This window comes from Uloborus diversus, chromosome 4 (assembly GCF_026930045.1).
Source record: "Uloborus diversus isolate 005 chromosome 4, Udiv.v.3.1, whole genome shotgun sequence".
NCBI classification, from domain to species: Eukaryota; Metazoa; Arthropoda; class Arachnida; order Araneae; family Uloboridae; genus Uloborus; species Uloborus diversus.
The window spans coordinates 191,644,397-191,663,595 of NC_072734.1; the positions used below are offsets into that span (position 1 = coordinate 191,644,397).

Genomic DNA, 19,199 nt, shown 5'->3' on the forward strand with positions numbered 1-19,199 from the left:
TGGGGTGTCTGTACGTTCCTAGACATATATCCACGTGTGGTCGGGTTGAAAAATAAACTCGACATTCATTCGTGGGTGAGCAAAACGGAAATTAAAGCCGGTTTTTGAGTGAAAATGTTTTAACGAATACAATACTTCCTTTTTTTTGTAAAAGGAAGTAAAAATATATAGAACAACCCTTACATAATAATAATAATAATAAAAATATATATTTGTATTAAGTAGTCAAATAAGTTGTTTTCTAATCTATTTAGTGATCAGAACAGGCTACGAGACTTTTGAATTTGACAGTGAGCAAAATATTTTAATATAACGAGTATTCTCTCTTTTTATCACCCTTTCTAATTTTTATTTTAGGCGGCCCAGAATACACAGCATTTTCATTTCACTATCAGAAAACGTTCGGTACCTTGTCATCATTTTACATCTGCTGAACTCAGTCCAGAACAAACATGGGAGGAACTTCGAAAATTAATTCCGCTTCTCTTCGTATTCTAAACAGAGACATCGCCGATATCGAACTCTCTGGAACTCTGTTTTATTGCAACCGAGACAGAGGCATTGAAATTCAGTGACGTTGATCTCGGAACTCGTGTTTCAAATGGACGCGCTTTTAATTTTATCGGGATTGTAGCTCCTGTTTCATTTTAATATCGTCGTCTCATTTGGATCTTAATAGGGAAGTTGCAACCTATTAAATGTTCATATTTTGGCTATTGGATATTGTTAATTGACTCTCAAAACCAAAAAATTCACCATCGCCGAATTTTAAAACACCGTGGTTGATTTTTAATGAATTTTTAAAAATCCACGCGCAAAAGTGCGCTCTTCTGAAACGTCACGAGCCTACGTCACAGGGCGCGAATGTGCAGCCTTCCGCCGAAGATCCCTTGTTTTCGCTAGGGACATTTTGAGCGCGCTGATATTTTTATTTTTTAGAAATTCAATAATCCTTTTGAACAAACTATGGAGACAGGATTCGTTTAAGCACAATCTAAATAATCTTCCTCGTGTAACATCAATGATTTTATTCGAATATTTCCGAGAGGATGAGAGTTTTAATGTTCCAGAAACGCGAGGAGTTAAATGCGAGGAGATAAGCCTTTTACGTTTCGTCTTCGAAGTCGAATGCACGTTCTTCGGTTTCTACCATGACATGGGAACCGGTTCGCTAGCGTTTCTCTCCTATCGGAAGAGCGCATGACGTCACTTCCTATGCCATTTGACGTCACAAGCGCTTGAACTTTAAAAATTAATTTAAAAAAACTACTTATCGTATCGCAAAAATTTTTTCTTCTATGATGTTCATACATGTTACTCTATCATATAAAAATAAAATTGCAAACTTCCCTATTGTCCGTGTCTGTTACTGCAATTCCAACAAACTCGCCCCATCAGCAGCAATAGAGAAAGAACAAAAACAATAGTTATGTTAAGAACAGGGCCTCATTAAGGAATGGCAAACCCCGATGACACCAAGACTTGTGGAAATTGCAGCAACTGTACTGACAGCGACCTGACCAAGCGCCACATTTTGCTTGCCCAGCTCATATTTGTTTCACTTCGCAGTCCCCTACGGCCCAGGAGTGGATCCATACCAGCAACAACATCCCACAGTTGGCAAAAGACGGTCACTACTTCCCGTGACGCAATTTAACCTCAACCTTCTGATTCGCGAACACGACATCGATCAATCAATTAATTGACCGAAATTCTTTAAAAATTAAAAAAAAAAAAAAAATTAATTTGAGTTTTGCATCTTGAATTCAAATTATGTTTTTCGCAACCACAAGGGTGTGTGTGTATGTAGGAGTGTGCTTTTATGTGTGGAGGGTACGTGTGTTGTGTGTAGGGGTATGTGTGTGTAGGCATGTGTGTTTGTGTCTGCGTGCAGGCATAAATGTGCGAGAAGTTGTGTGTATGAATGTGTGTTTAGGTGGGAGGGGGGGGGTATATTTATGTGTGTGTAGGCATATGTGTTTGTGTCTGTGTGCAGCCATGAATGTGTGGGTAGTTGTTTGTATGAGTGTGTGTATGTGTTTGTGTGCATGTGTAGGTGTCTGTATGTATTTGTGTATGAATGTGTAGGTGTATGTGTGTGTATGTATTTTTGTATATATGTGTGTGCGTGCGTGTGTGGGTAGTTGTGTATGTATGCGCGTGTGTGTAGGACATGGATGAAACCTGGAGAGGGCTTTCGTTATAGGAGCAGCATCGTGAGGAGCCGGTCGACGGTGAAGCTGCAGAGGGTGGCGGTGGGAAAAGAAAATGATTGGACATCAAAACAGTCAAGTGAGAACAATAAGCAATCGTGATTGCTCAAAAAATAAACAGTTCGTCCCCTGTCTCGCCGACATTTCAAACATTCCCCCCCCCCCGTTTGATACGTACATCAAAAGTATGATTAATATTGAAAAACATGGAAGGGGGGGGGGGTATTTTGTGTCGGCGAAACAAAGGAAACACCTAACAAACAACCAGCAAGAGTGTTCTTTGTTACAATAGATACATTGTTTTAAAACAAAATGCTTCAGTTATGAGCAACAATTAAAAATCCATTGTTAACATATTGATGCAAAACACTGTTGAATTTCCTTTCCCACACAACCACCAAAACTGAAGCATCGTTTAAATAACTAAGAATTTTTTCAGAGCTAATTTAAGACAACCTATTTAATTTCGCAGATTTTGACTAAGGTAAGTTAACTTATGGGGATATTTCGATAATTGGGAATCTTGGCGCGGTCGTCTCAATTTTGGCGTAAGTAATTTTATTTGGGTAACCCTACTGATTCGTAGTAACCTTATGTGAATAGATGTTTCCGTTCTCCTTGTTTAGATTTGCAACGAAAAATACCTCTCGCGCAGGCGCTGAAGCCAAAAATTGACGCCACTGAAGAAAGATCGCCAAATTCCCAATCCATCGAAATCTTCCCTAAATTTCTTCTACCGTCATGTCTGAATATAATACAGTTTTAAAACATTACATTCGATAAGTTTTCTAATTTTACTAGAGGACCCGACAGACGTTATTCTGTTAAAACTTTGCAAATTGAAAAGTTGAAAAATTTCAATAAACTATCAAGTGTTTGAACCGTTCTGTTGAAAAAAAGAAGTAAAAAAAAATGTTTTAAGCTGCTATGGTGTCAGAATTCGTATATTTATTACAACTTGATTTATCTAATGCCCACTGAGCAGTTGTTTTATTAACTATTTTTTCTCTCGTACTTGATGGTTTGTTCTTTCAGCCATACTCAAAAGATAAAAAAGCCAAAAATTGACGCCACTGAAGAAAGATCGCCAGATTCCCAATTATCAAAATCTTCCCTAACTTACTTCTACAGTCACGTCCGAATGTTATACAGTTTTAAAACATTACAAGTTTTCTAATTTTATTTTTTGGATCTACCTCTGTCCCGGACTGGAAAGATTATCTACACTTTACAGTGACAGAATTACCAGTTACTTTACAGTTATATTTTTTAAATGCATACTTTTTTTAAAAATAAATTTTGACTTTTAGGAATTCTTACCTTTACCTTAAAAAATTATGATGATATATACTAATGGAGAATAGCTCTGACAAATTTTAATAACTTTGATTTTCTTGATACATTAAACTATCTTTCAGTGCATGGATTTTAATTACGATTCCAAAATTTTTTTAGTTCTGGCGACATTGAATCGAATTAACCTGTCTGTTTTCAGAATGAAGACATCAGAGATCGCTTTTTTCGCCGCTGGATTTGGCCTGGGAGCCCTCGCAGGATATTATGCATCAAAGATGTGGAGACAGGCTAAAGGAAATGATGGAGATATTGAGAGAGATAGTGTTGAAGTGAGGAGGGAAATTGATGATGAAATGGATAGCGAAATGAGTAATGAGAAGGGTAAACAACTGAATGATGAAATGGAAAATGAAACAGACATAAAAGTGACAAAAGCTCTGGATAAACAAACCCAAACCGAAGAAGCGTAAGCATTTTATTCAACTCACCAATTTATTGAGGAAAAAGAAAATGGGGTTTGGGTCATCACGGGAGATTTGGGGAATCAGATTTTGGGTAACTTGACAGACGGAAACAGTTCAAAAACAGCTAAACTTTACCGTTTCAGCAACTTTCTCTTTTGAGGGAACAATCGAGGCAGTGAGAAGCAAAGGGATGTAAGTGTATTTTTTAAAGTTTTGAGAAAGGCGCGATTAAAGAACAGGTCTTAAGTAGGCTTTCATTAAAAAAAAATCATAAATTTGCTCACCACTAAGATGACTAGTGCTATCGCTTGCCCCATAACACAGGAGTTCTCTTAACATTTGCACGTGATTATCTCGAAATTTTCAGCTTTGGCGCTTACCATCCCTTTGCTCTCGCTGCCTCAATTGAAGAATGCTTTTGAATCACGCGCGGGACGTGGGGCTACCCAGGGGCTTGCACAGAAATTGTGGGGCCCTACGCAAATGACTTCTTCAGGCCTCCCCCCATATTACCTGAAATACACCAGCATTGTCCAGACGAGTGACCGAAGCAATGGTTCGGTTCAACTCGAAGATTGAAGGCAAGGCAGGCACGTAAGGCCAGGGCTAAGGCATAAATACATGAAATACACCTCCAACTCAATCATTCCAGCCAAGGACTTGAGTCCTCCAGGGTGGCGACAGATCAGGGAAATCAGGGAGATCAGGGAAAAGTCAGGGAACTTTATTAATCAGGGAAAAGTCAGGGAAATATCAGGGAATTTTGAAAAAATTACAAAAAATCAGGGAAAATTGATTTTTATGAAGAAAAAAAAAATTTTTTTTTTTGCTTTACAAAATTAAGTACTCTAATTCCCTACACATTTTCCGCCAATTATGCGTCCAAAAAAAAGTAAAATTAATGAGGTGCGATTATACACCGCCGCATATTTGTGCATCTTTTTTCCTCAACGTCAAAGTATTGAATCTTACTTATTAACCACAGGATGAACTTCCTAAGATTGCTTCTGTGTCTGTTAGGTTGTTTATTTTACCTAGGGTAAAATTTTCCTTCACGCTTTCAATGCTACGTAAAATAAACAACCATACAGGCAAAGAGGAAGAAAGACCTTAGCTCTTTTGTCTTTATTCCATTGTCTCGAAGTAATTAGCGTACTGTAACCACGACTTCAAGAAGAAATCTTTAGTTTTTGAATAATTCATGATAAAAGCTTAAATGTTATTACTTCTTCACGTTTTTAATTTAATTGCTAAAATTGAACTTTCAATAAAAAAAACTTTGTTTTTTGCAGTTATACTATTTGTTGTCACTGCCGATTATAAAGGTTTTCTTTTCTTCAGACTTAAGTTATTCTTTTATTTTATAACCAAGTTGTATTCTTCTTTTATATATTTTGAAATTAACTAAACGCTTTTTTTTTTTTTTGCATTTCAAAGTTGTTTGTTACAAAAGCAATCTAAGAATTTTTTTCGATACATACTGAAATCATTTGAAATAGAGTTAACTTGTGTTTACTTAAGTAAATACTTTTTTTCTGTTAAAATGCTGTATTCATTCATTAAAACCAATGTTCTTGGTTAGAGAAAAGCTCCCTGTGAATGGATGTCAAATGGTTTCATCTGTTTTGCATAAATGTGTCAATTAGTTATATAAGAATAACTACATTACTTCTATTCTTTCACTATTACTTGTTATTCTCGCAACAATTATTATTCTGTTTGAAAATTTAGTTCAAAATAATTTCAATTACTTTTTAGTTCAATCATAAATACACACATGTTTTGAACAGTGATTTTAATAGTTTCTTAAAATTCTTATGCTAAGTGGTTTCTAGAAGTAAAGTATTTTTTAATTTTTTTTATTTTTTAATTTTCTATAATCTTTTCATTGTAGAAAAATTTAATATACTATTTTGTAGGGGTTTTTTCCCCCCAAAAATTGACTTGATATGTTTTTTTAGCCATTTTATTAAAAAAGCAGCATCTTTTTAAAATATATCTTTAGTTCAACAACTTTACACAACTTAAAAGTTAAAACGTTTAAAATACTGCATTTTGTACAAACATTCAATGGATTTCAAGTAGAGCAAAGAAAGAAAACTATTATCATTGGTAACGTAAATCAGGGAAATTTGGTGAACTTAATCAGGGAAATCAGGGAAAAGTCAGGGAACTTTTTTTCACAGTTCCTGTCGCCACCCTGTCCTCGGTACTTGAGTTCGAGGATTTGAGTCCTCGGCTGGAGTGACTGAGTTAGCGGCGTATTTGAGGCATTTCCCCCTCTATATTGTTTGTTCTACATTTCACACCCAGTTTTAAAAATGTGGGGCCCCTTCAGTCTCGGACCCGGGCCAACAGGTCCCCCCCTTCTCCCCCCCCCCTGTGCACGCCCCTGGGACTGCCACTGAAGGCGCCATCTAGATCGAAGTTGTGGTTTTTATTTTCTGCCGATGTGCCAGATTCTCGAACGATTCGGATTGAGTTTAATATCTTTTTCAACTGTCTTGAGTGATGGGCCGTGGTGTCATGATCGGTAGGGCGTCTGACTCGTCCTGGATTCGATTCCTGCCGATCAAAGATCCTCTGTGTCATTAATGGTGACTGGGACACGTTAAGCACGCTCGTGGTCACCAAGTTCTTCAAGTGAAATAATACCACTGGAGGTGCTGGACCGGGATTGCTCGACTTCTGGTCTGGATCAAAAAACCAGAGCTGTCTTCAGGGTCCCTTCCAACCGGTGAAATTGCAAATAGTGGTAGGAATGGGGGTCCCTGCAGTGTGAAGAGTGTTAAGTTGACAACATCTGATTGGTGAATCGGATGCGATTTCGTCCACGAGACCTACCGAAAGCAACATGGGATGTGGTAGGGGAGGGAGGAGTGTTCGATCTGCTCGAGAATCACAATGCATATTTTCGATACTCTTTCGAAGGGGATCTTTTACACCTTTTTGGGGTGAAATCATTGTTAATTTCAATGCAAACTCAAGTGGTGTTATAATTTAGAAAACACTTGGCAATATAAAGCCAAGCTTTTGGTCGCCGAGTTTTTTCGCCAACTTGGTGTGTGTGGTTTTTTTTTCTTGAGCAATCACGATTGCTTATTGTTCTCATTTGACTGTTTTCAATTAATATGATTTTATTTTCCCACCACCTCCCTCTGCCAGCACCACCGCCGCGTCGACCGGCCTCACGATGCTGCTCCTACTGCGAAGACCGTCTCCAGGTTGCGTCCATATCTTACACACACACGCCTACACACACATACACACATTCATGCCTGCGCACAGACACAAACACACACTCCTATATACACACATACACACACTCATGCATGCACACAGACAAACACATACACACACACACGAACGCCTACACACACACACGCGCGTACACACACAGCACTGCATACACAACACGCACACACATGCATACATAAACACACGCACCCACACACATGCGCCTACACAAACACTCACGCGCATTCATAGACACACACACGCTCGTGATTGCGCAAAACATAATTTGAATTCAAGATGCCAAAAATTCATTTTTTTTTTCCTCTCTTTGCGGCGCGAAATTTTTTTCCGACATGGCGGTCACAGGAGTGAGTCTGATACTCCGGATGAAACTGCAGTGTCACGATCAGATAACCGGGCTGTTGCTATATTTGCCATATCCCTAGCTTAGGGAGCTAACTTACTGCTTAATATCTCAGAAGAATATTAAATGTAAACATAATCCTCCCTTCCCCACTAAATAAAAATAATGGCTATGAAACTGGAAAAAACAGGGAAAAAAAAAAAAATCGTGTGGAGTCATTTGGATTCTAGGAGTCATTTTACATGAGAATCAGCAAGAGTGGTATCAGAAGCACTTTGACGGTTTTATTTATTTATTTATTTACTAGTGGTACCCGTACTTGAAAATTAAAAGGTTATTAGGTTCGCCTATATATTTACAAATAATGGATGACGAATTTCTCGCCAATTGGCTATGTTCATTCGCTCTCCCATTCCACGTGATGATAATTTCGTAATTTACTCGTCCATCTTATGATAATTTTGCTCTGGAAAATTTTCTTAAAATTGAAACAGAAAAAGAACCACATCGAATATTCGGAAAATCGCTTCGAGGTGCCACTTCCATGCTACAAAATAACTTTGTGCCAAATTTCATGAAAATCGGCCGAACGGTCTAGGCGCCATACGCGTCACAGAGATCCAGACATCCTACAGACATCCTGACAGTGAGACTTTGAGCTTAATTATTAGTAAAGATTTACAATAATTATTTTTTTTCCCGCACTGTGATTATAACCAACGTGTACATAAACTAAGGGATACCTCTTATTTAATTATTCTCTTTTTTTTTTTAGCAAAGGCAGTTTATAATACCCTTTTGTTGCGTAAGCAGAATCTTGATGACCATTTATACCGATATGCAAGCGTACTTAAATGTCAAATTCAAACTTAAGTTAAGATGAAACAAGCTAATTCTTGCATTTATATTTACAGCTCACCTAACCATCAAGAAAACTTTAAAGAAATAGACGATTTTTGGTTCAAATCGATTGCAGAAGCCACAGAAAAGGGCCGCAACACCATCCAAGAACTGAAAGCTGACCTAATCGACTTTACCGAGGAAGCGAGCCAAATAGCCAGAGGCAATAGTCCAGACAGCTCTGACGAATATTTTTCCTGTGATGAACAATAGTAATTAATTCCAGCTAAAAACCAAACTACAAACTTTACACCATTTTCTCCTCTTTTTTTTTTTTTTTTTTTTTTGCAAAAATTCACGCCAACTTGTGCAGCACTTCTATTCACCTCACATTACAAAATAAAACTTTTTTTTTCAAATTTTATTGCTTCAAAAAACTTTTTTTTTAAACCTACTTTTCTTTTTCAATAAAAAAATAATATAATTAAATATACTTTGATTTTTTTTTTTTGAGTACTTTTTAAAGCAACACTATTATTCTTATTTTAATTTTTCCATTTTCTCTTAATCTGCACATCTATTCATATATACAATAGAGTGGGGCAAAAAAAGCAAAATTTTTCTTTTAGCGACGCTATCGCGCGGAAAAGTTGCTATTGGTGAAAATTTCAAAACAATGCCTTTTTATTGAAATTGGACAATGTCTTCCAGTCACGCAACGAGCCTAAAAATTTGAAAACCTGTAAAAAAAATTTTTAAATTCAATTTTCGTAAATTGTAACACATATTTGTGTTATTTTTTTTTAAAGATCCGCAGTTACGTTAGCATAATACTAACGTATAACACTGACGTACTAACACGTACGTCAAAAATCAGCACAAAATCGATACATAAATAATATGTAATAGCCTTATATGTAACAAATACATATGTAATAACGTATTTTCAAATTAAAAAAAATCTACATTTTTTTTCGAATTTTCAGGCTCGTTGCGTGATTGGAAGATATTATCCATTTTCAACAAATAAAATTTGCTTTTACAGTCTTCACCGATAGCAACTTTTCCGCGCTTTAGTCTCTCAAAAATTGAAATTTTGTTTTTCTTGCACCCGCCTACTAAATAATTTTTTTTAAAAAAATCTTCTTACCTACACAATATCGACAGACAATTTTTTTTTCTAGTATGATTTTTCTTTTTTTTTTAAACTGGAATAGAACTGCTGCACAAGTTGGCGCCGGAATTATTTGTAAAGAAAGACGAAAAAGGATTCTTTTGAAGATTCTCAAATAACTAAAGATTCAGCTTACTGAAAACAAGCCTGGCTCATCTGCAGAACATTCTACGAAAAGAAAAGTAATTCTGTTGCTATCACCGATGAAAACTACAGAAGCTTACGTAATCGACAAGACTGGCGCAAACTTTTAAAAGCCTACCATAAAACAATATTTCTCTATAATATACTACCGGTACCTGCACGGCTTTGCCCGGAGTAGAAAAATAAAAGGTCATTTGGTTCGCCTGTATGTTATGGATGATGACTTTCTCGCCAATATGCTATGTTAATTCGTTCGTCCATGTTATAGTAATTCGCTCGGGGCAGAGGAATTAAATCCACCAATGGTGGTAAAAATAAAATCATAGAAAAAGAACAAAATCGAATTTTCGAAAAATCGCTGCAAAGTGCTCATGCTACAAACTAGTTTTGTGCCAAATTTCATGAAAATCGGCCGAACGGTCTAGGCGCTATGTGCGTCGCAAAACACAACTCATCCATTTGAAAAACATTCTCCGTTTAGAACAAACGTAGAGAAGAAACATAGACAGTTATGCAACAAAAGCATGCAATAAGAGCCGAATTTTCTACAGCAAACATTCCAAATTGGTCTTCTATTTTTTCTTAGAGTGCCTCTCATCGACCGTTTGGCTAGGAAGAAAAGAATTCGAGTGCTCTCATGGGGACTGAATTCTCTGATTTGATTCAGATCATTTCAATAGTTAAATCGACGGCTGACTGGTTTTAACCGAATGAGAATCTTCATCTGCCACGGCAGAACTTTCTGTACCAAAAGTTATCGGAAATATAACAATGGAATTATGTTTACACGTTTGAACTGAATTGTGAAATTTTATCAAAATTATACCTTTTTTTAATGGCTGCACAAATACTCAATGTTCGATTAGACAGCCCAAAAGGGAAATTTTATTAAATTGCTTTTTCGGCATCAAGAAGTGTTTTTACTTTGTCTTCTGCAGTTTTCTTTGTCTCTGTTTTAGCTTGTCTCCAAATTAACCAGGGTTGCCAGGTTTAAGAACAGTAAATAGAAGTTTATAGACAGAACAGTAAATAGAGTTTCACTCCTAGAAGCCGGGACAGGCTTCTAGGAGTGAAAGGGGGGGGGGGGATATTTTTGAGGTTGAGGGCAATTAATGGATATGGTGTATTTTTAAATGTGCTTTCCGATGCTGAACATCTCTTCATGATAAATCTGAAATTTCAATCGTAGCAAAGCATTAAACCTTACAAAATGTCGCCGATTAAAGTCGAAGTGTAATAAAAATTGTTTTTATTGCGATTGACGACGCATGCGCAGAGATATGTTTCCAACATTAGTGAGCAAAGAGAAAGCAATCATTCGGCTCCTCATGGTCTGCCGCCAAAATAAAAAACAAATTAGAACGATAATTTTTGCGTTTGCTACCACATAATTTTCATATTGCTTTTTTTTTTCACATTTTTTTTTTTTTGTCTTTCTTTATCCCCCCCCCTTAAAATAGTGCCTTGTTTTGTAAAATGTTGTTAATAGCTAGAATACGGGACGAAAGCCGTCCCGTTTGAAAGTCCCCCGGGACGCGGGACAATTTTTCAAAATACGGGACCAAAATTCACAAAAATATTCAGCTTGTGCCTGAATTAACCCTGGGACGTGACCTGATAAGGTTGAGCATACCTTTCTCTTTTTTGTTTTTATGAGCTGTCTTTGGCAGTGCGTGCCGTACCTTGTCTTTATTGCGAAAAATAATGCTCAAAAATTTAAATTACAAGTGAAGCTTCGGTAACTCGACTACCCCTGCAACTTGACATTTATTTTTTTTACGGTTAGCCCAAGCTAATTTCAATGGGTGAAAACCTCTAAACTTGACAGAGATTTGCAGGAACTCTTACATTCAACTGCTGTTATCTAGCCCAATTTTCTTCATCTGTTTTCAAAAATTATGGATTTATTATTCGCGAAGTATTGAAATGGTATTGAAGGTTTTATTGTGTACTTTTAGAGAAAGAATATTAAACGAAAATTTATTAATTGGAACTAATTTTCTTAATGTGACTGTTAAGAAAGCGAGTAAAACAGAAACTCCATAGGAATAAAAATTATAGAACCTCAGTAAGAAGTCGACTTGTTTTCATGTTATTCGGGCGCCCGAGTAGGAACGTAGGGGTTTTCAAACGCCAAAAAAAAAAAAAAAAAAAAAAAAAAAAAAAAAAAAAAAAAAAAAAAAAAATTTAAACTAACGAACCGTTTAAATTTTAAGTTTAGATGCCGAAAATGGCATTCTTCTAACATGAGGGCGAAAAAATGCTAGCAAAAATGAGAATAAAACATCCATAGAAACCCCTGACTTTTCTGCTCCAGATTAAAAAAAATTTTCAATGTACCAAGATAGTTAAAAACAGGAAAAAATCGTGTTCTAATTTCATGCTAAAATGAAGGTAAGCCTTCAATTAGAAATGCGGTTGTTTCCATCAGTCAAAATTACTGCTTTTAATCACTAAAGTTGATAGAATAAGCAAATAATAAAAATATGGAACGAGGGAAAACTTTTATTTTCAAAACGTTTCGTTATATATATATATATATATATATATATATATATATATATATATATATATATATATATATATATATATATATATATATATATATATATTTTAAATGTGCGATTTATCAAATAGGACGTGGTCTTTATGACGTCACAAGTGATGAATTTTGGCGCGCTACTCCACTGGCGCACTGACTGCTTACTCTTGCTGTCAACCGCGTTTCCAGATAATGCGAATTAAATACTGCGCTCTACTTTTGCTATCGACTACACTGCTTATCATAAATTAAAGAAAAATCACAAAAATCGCGATACTCGAAAAGTTATATGTAGAATTTTATGAAACTTAGTACACATAGTAAACAACACATAGTGAGATATAAAATAACATAAAAAGAAATTATCGGACAATTAGGGCAGTATAGAAACTAACGCATCCCTAAAATGATCAAATCGTCAGTGTCAGTTTGCTTTAGGTAAAGTACCTTAAATACACTGTAAAAAATCTCGGAAAACTCTCTGAATATACAAAAAAGTTTTCCGTAATACACAGATTCGTACGCCCTCCGCAGTTTTCTGCTATAATCAGGGGGGTCATTCTAAACTACTTACGTTTCGACTTCGAGATTTCCCGTCACGTGATCGATGTTATCGAAAAAATCTCGCAACGTTGAATTCTGAACAGCTCGCAGCTGTCTTTCGAAGAGGCGCCAATTTTTTTTCGATTAGTTTGGTCGGCCAGGAGGTACACGTGACTTCTTCCAACCAATGTCCTTTCAGTGCAGCTAGTTTTGTTTTGTTTAATTCTTGGACGGAAAAGCGCGAACTTTGACGACTGGCACGCTAATGGCTATTCTTCAAAGAATACGTTTTACGTTACAAAGAATCACGCCGAAATAATTTTAGATTTTCTTGAAGCAAATCCTGATGTTCTTAAAAATTAATTCTCCGAGAATTTTAAAAAATAGTACACAAAGGAAAAATGGCAGAATGCTCCGGTGCAAAAAGCTTAGTCGAATGGCAAAAAGTAAGTCGTATTTTTTGCATATTTCAATATTAGTGTCTAAAACAAAAATCGAAGAGGTTAAAACAGCCAATACATAAATTTGATAAAAATTATCCGTAAATTTTGTTGATTTACTATATAACACCATCTATATTAGTAAGAATGTCTTATATGAAATATATTTTTCCCAAGAAACTATAATCGAAATAATAATAATAACTTAAAAAAAATAATGATACTAAAAAAAATCTTAACCGTCATAAATGCAGATGAAAAAATATAAATAGTTCGTAATCGTGGATTGAATATTATGTTGTTGCCGTGTCTAATGAAGTGCAGAATGCGAAAGGTTTAGAGGCATCCAAAAGTCTTGATGAAAAAATCTGCTAATTCAAATTGAATAAAAAACACACTAAAATGTGGGGGGGGGGGGGTAAAAATTTCAATGGCGCTGATTGCGCCATTGAAATTTTTAAAGGGGCTTGAGGGGTATTTTTTTATTTGGGGGGCTCTTGCTTTTGGAGGGGGAGTCTTCCGGATATTCGGGGGGAGGGTCACCCCTACAAAATGTAAAAGGTTTGTTGTGCTAATTGAGCTTTTGGGGATGGGAGCAGACATAACAGAATATATAATCTTCCATATTAGGATTAGTAATGTGAAAACCAACTCTCCCCCCGCTCCAGTTGCAATTATAACAACAATCTCAGTTTCAAAGACATGTTCCAGATTTTTTTTTCTCTTCTCCTTTAAAATTATAATTAAATAAGCATATGCTAAATAAAAAGTATTACTTCTTCAATATTCCGGTTTTCAAATTCCATTTTTTCTAGGTATTGTTTTCCAAGACCCAATCTTAAGATATCCTCAAAACAGTACTTTTCTAGATTTTTTTTTTTTTTCAAAACAAGCAACTTGTACCTATGATTACACAATTCCATCTTTATTTTCAAGATTAAAAAGTCAAAACAGCAATCTTGGTTACAAGAGCAGTTTAAAATAAATAAATACTCTGCTTCTGTAAATGTATATTGAAAAATATTCGTAAAAGGAATAAATTTTTCAATCATTATTTCTCTTCAGCTGATAAAGAACTTTAAAGTTCAACCCAAAGGAAAGATCCTAAATTGAAGAAGAAAAGAAAAAAGGAGCATTTTGAAGCATTCTCTTTTCCTTGAAATGCATCATATTATATAGCAGCCAATTTACAAATGCTTACAGTATAATCGAATACAGTATTTATATAATATTGCTAATTTTGATGTTGGCGAAATGGAAAATCAAATTTTAGAAACAACTCCCCAGAAATTACCAGCCTTTCTACTGTTTTGTAATTAGTTAATCAATATCAAATTTCAATAAAGGAAAATAAATTATCTTACAAATTGAATTCAATTGAAATTGAATATTGACAGTAGGTAATAAATAAAGAATTTAGGAAAAAAGGGGGGAGGAGGATTTTATAGCAAAAGAAGACAAAAAGGAAAAAAAAATTACCTACGTCAGTGGCGTACGTAGCATGGGTGACACCCGGGGCGGTAATTTGTGATGTCACCCCCCCCCCCCGCTAAAACGCAAAAAAAAAAAAGGGATTGTATATTCTGTGTAAATTTGAAATTCATACAATTTTCAGAAACAACTAGTACTTTTGTGAAAAACTAAATTTTAAGTGGGATAATGTACAAAAGAAAAATAAAATTTATAAACGCTTTTTACATAAAATTTGCCCTAGACGCATTTGTGCAGGCCGTCGAACGGTCAAAAAAATAAGAGGGAGTAGGAATTTCCTAGCCCCTTAATTATTTCAAATGCATTATATCTTGAAAATTTGGAGTGCCCCCGATCCCCCCCCCCCCACCCTTACCTTAATTCCTAAATGATGGGTTTGGTTACAAGAAAGTGGAATCAATGGAAGTTATCAACCGTAGCCGAATGCATTTTCATTCACAAACTAACATTTTACATTGAAAAAGAAGTTCTTAACACGTGTCTGCAATTTAATTCGGATGTTTGTGCATTATAATGTTGTTATTAGTTAAATTAAGCATTTTAAGCTTTGAAAACTTATTGCAAAGCGAAAAATGTTGCATATATACCTATTTTATGTTTTCAGTTATAACCCCCCCCCCCCCCCCGCCCCCTGCACCATTTTTAGGGTTGGCCACATCCTAATTCGTTTTCATCGTGCCAATACCTATCAGAAAAACCAACTACTGCCGTAATTTTATCACAAAAATTCCACGGACAACCACTTTTCTTCCCCTCCCCCCCCCTTTCACTATGTTCAAGGTTCCTAACATTCTAATTTGTTTTCTGCTTGCCAATACTTTTCAGAAAAACTAACTCCCGTTTTTGTGTCACAAAATTTAACGGAAAACCACTTGCCCCCAGCGCAGTTTTAACCCTCCTCCCTCCCCTTCACAATGTTCAAGGTTTGTAACATTCTAATTTGTTTTCTGCTTGCCAATACCTTTCTGAAAAACTAACTCCCGTTTTTGTGTCACAAAAATTTAACGGAAAACCACTTGCCCCCCAGCGCAGTTTTAACCCTCCTCCCTCCTATTCACTATGTTCAAGGTTCGTAACATTCTAATTTGTTTTCTGCTTGCCAATACCTTTCTGAAAAACTAACTCCCATTTTTGTGTCACAAAATTTTAACGGAAAACCACTTGCCCCCCCCCCTCCCCCAGCGCAGTTTTAACCCCCCTCCCTCTCCTTCACTATGTTCAAGGTTCGTAACATTGTAATTTGTTTTCTGCTTGCCAATACCTTTCAGAAAAACTAACTCCCATTTTTGTATCACAAAAATTTAACGAAAACCACTTGCCCCCCCCCCTCAGTGCAGTTTTAATCCCCCCCTTGCCCCCTGCACCATCTCCAAGTTTGGCAACATCCAAATTCGTTTTCCTCGAGCCAATACCTTTCAGAAAGACAAACTCCCAAATTGTATCACAAAAATCGCACAATCTCACCTACTTTAGGGCAGTCGAGATTTCGCTCCGCAAATAAGCGCCCGAAAAGTCACTTTTTCCCCTTCTTTTGGCGATTGGAATCGCTACTTGCGAGAATTTCCTTTCGAGACCGCTTTTTTCCCTATAGCGCCATCTAGTGAGGCGATCAGAACTAATCTCGCAAGGTGAATTTCGAGCTTGGAATAAGCACCCAGGAACGTTTCCCGTTTAGCAAGAAAGTAAGAGTCGACGCATGCGCAGATTACACGGCAATTTTATAGTTCAGCAGCAAATCTAAACTGAAACTTTCGAAAGCACGCAATGAAAACAAGTGCTGACTCATGTATGCGAAGTAACACTCATCAAGGGGATTAGTAGAAGTTTTGTTCCTCGCATGAATTCACTGAAGATAATTTTAAAGTCTTATATTTTCTTGCTTATGTATCGTCATGAGATTGAATTTGAAGCTATGTCACTTATTTTTAAGTACGAAGTGCAAATTCTCGACGCATGCTCGCGGAAGGAATACAAACTGAAATTAAAAACCAAATAACTGCCTAGAGGACGCCATGTAAATTCATTGCGTCGCATAACTTGTGTAGGTAATTTACTTTTTTCTTGGATACTTTTCTTCTTTCTACCAAATGGGTAATTTTTGTTGGCAGAATTTTATTCTGTCATAAAAATCACCTTTTTGGTGACCAAAGCCTGCAAAAGACCACCACCGACGAATAGGTAAGTCGCTTTGCAACTCTATTACTTTAAAGAGATTTAGTTCATATAAAAAAATTTAAATAAGTGTTATTGTGTACTTTGTTTTTATGTGTCAATCTCAGTTAATATTTGGCTGAACATTTATGTATCAAGCATTATGAATTAAATGTTATAATATGCAAATTGTCAGGTTTGATAGTTCGTCTTTAAGGTTGCATGTTTTCATTCTCTTGTAAACAGTGTAGATAGATTGTATGAAGTAAAAAAAAAAAAAAAACTATCTCTTGTAATTAGGAACATAGTGCTTCAGTATTATCTAAATGACGATATCTCTTTAAATATTTGCATTAGCGAAACGCTTTAAATTAGTTTAATGTGTATTAATTTATTTAACCATGTATGTATTTAAAAGTGTCTTCATTTTTTTCGTTTTACGAGCCTCAATTTTACCAAAAGCAAAAAAAAAAAAAAAAAAGACTTAATAAAATAATTTTGTATTTTTACACCATATTAAAGTATTTGACTTATAATTCATATGATACTTTGATTTATAATGTATATGATACTTTGATTTATAATGTATATGATGTTGCTTTTTCGAGGGGGGGGGGTGCTTCATAGCATTTTATGGGTGCACCATCACTCTTATGGTGGGGGGGGGGGGGTATTCTCGTATATATGAAATGGAATAATCATGTAATAGAGTTCAATGTTTTAATAAATAAAATATATAATGCATTTTGCGCACACTGTAAAAATAAAATCAGTAACCTATTTTGAATAAGTATTTATATTTGTGATGAGCTGGAAAGGGCAAGAACAGAAGAATCAACCCGAATGGTTCCAGCAGGGGGACTTGGTGTCATATTTAAATTCATCAATTTCTCTGTTGGTACTTTTCGGTACACTTTGTTCGTCAGAGAAATTGATTTGAGGTGAACGAATTCCGGAACGCGAAGGGTAGGTAAGTCCTGTCAAATTTTATCCGAAGATAAAAGCTATCACGTTTGATACAAGATATGTTTTTAAGTTCTGCATTAAAAATACAATATGTTGATAGTTTTGTCTTGAAAATATTGAGAGAAAAACTGAAGTTTAAGATTGTTTAACAAACAATCCCCACTTTTCAGAAGGTACCCCCACTCCAATTCCCCGACGATTTTGTGATTAGGAGTGAAACTAGTAGATTATTTCATAATTTTTCAAAAATTTATGACTGTGCATATGTTATGCTGTTAACCATGCTATTTGTCATTAGAAATTCCAAAAAAAAAAAAAAAAAAGAAATCCACGAATGATTCTAAAATTGCTTGTATTATTGCTCTTAGATATGAAAGAATTGAAACTGATATGGTATGCAATACTATAATAAAGAATTATATTTTAGAAAAAATCACGGAAAAAGGATTCCGAAATTCTCGGAAACGTTTTTGAAAATTGTTTTAAGAATTCCGAAATACTCGGAAACGTTTTCGAAACTTTCATGAACCACAGCTGCACAGAATACTCAGAAACATTTCTGGAAATTACGGAAAGAGGATTCCGAAATACTCAGAAACGTTTCTAAAATTTACGGAAAGAGGATTCCGAAATACTCAGACACGTTTCTGGACATTACAGAAAGAGGATTCCGAAATACTCAGACACGTTTCCGGACATTACAGAAAGAGAATTCCGAAATACTCAGAAACGTTTTCGAAAATTTCATGAACCGCAGCTGCACGATATACTCAGAAACGTTTCCGAATTTTTTTTACAGTGTATGGAATATGTCCCCCTCTAGAAACAATACAGAACATGCAGCGATGTGTGTTACTGACAATTATGCAATCAGCCAGTTCGACGGGAAGAGAGAGCTATTGCTCTTGCAAAGTAGTATCAAGCGCGGCAAGGATCTGAGGGGGCGGGTTGAGAGCAGCTGGACGTCTACCTAAAGCATCCCAAACGTGCTCGATAGGATTCAAGTCCGGGGATCGAGTTAAGTTACTCCTTGCGGAGAATTGTAACCTGTTGAATCTACGATGCGAGCTCTGTGTGGTCTTGCGATATCGTCCTGTGACTGGAAAGCATCGCCTATTGCCCCGGCATATGGGCGCACTTAAGCAACAAAGATGTCATCTCCATAAACCTGAACATTCACGGTTCCCCTTGGAAAGACATAGAGGTCCGTGCGTCCAACTAAAGAGATGCCACCCTAAACACAGACACTCCCTCTTTCGTAACCATCTCTTCCACGGATGATAACGGGTTTCAGGTTATCTCCATAACAAATAACCTCTACTATCGCTTCTTAG

General features: G+C 36.0%; 1 protein-coding gene across 1 annotated transcript in view; it reads left to right on the plus strand.

Annotated features, from left to right (window-relative positions):
* The first annotated feature begins 3,709 nt into the window (after positions 1-3,709).
* The window catches only part of LOC129221070 (uncharacterized), a 99,337-nt gene continuing 83,847 nt past the window's right edge, over positions 3,710-19,199 (plus strand). The window contains exon 1 of the mRNA XM_054855508.1: positions 3,710-3,890. Coding sequence (XP_054711483.1) covers positions 3,710-3,890 — 181 coding nt within the window. The remainder of the gene's footprint in view (positions 3,891-19,199) is intronic.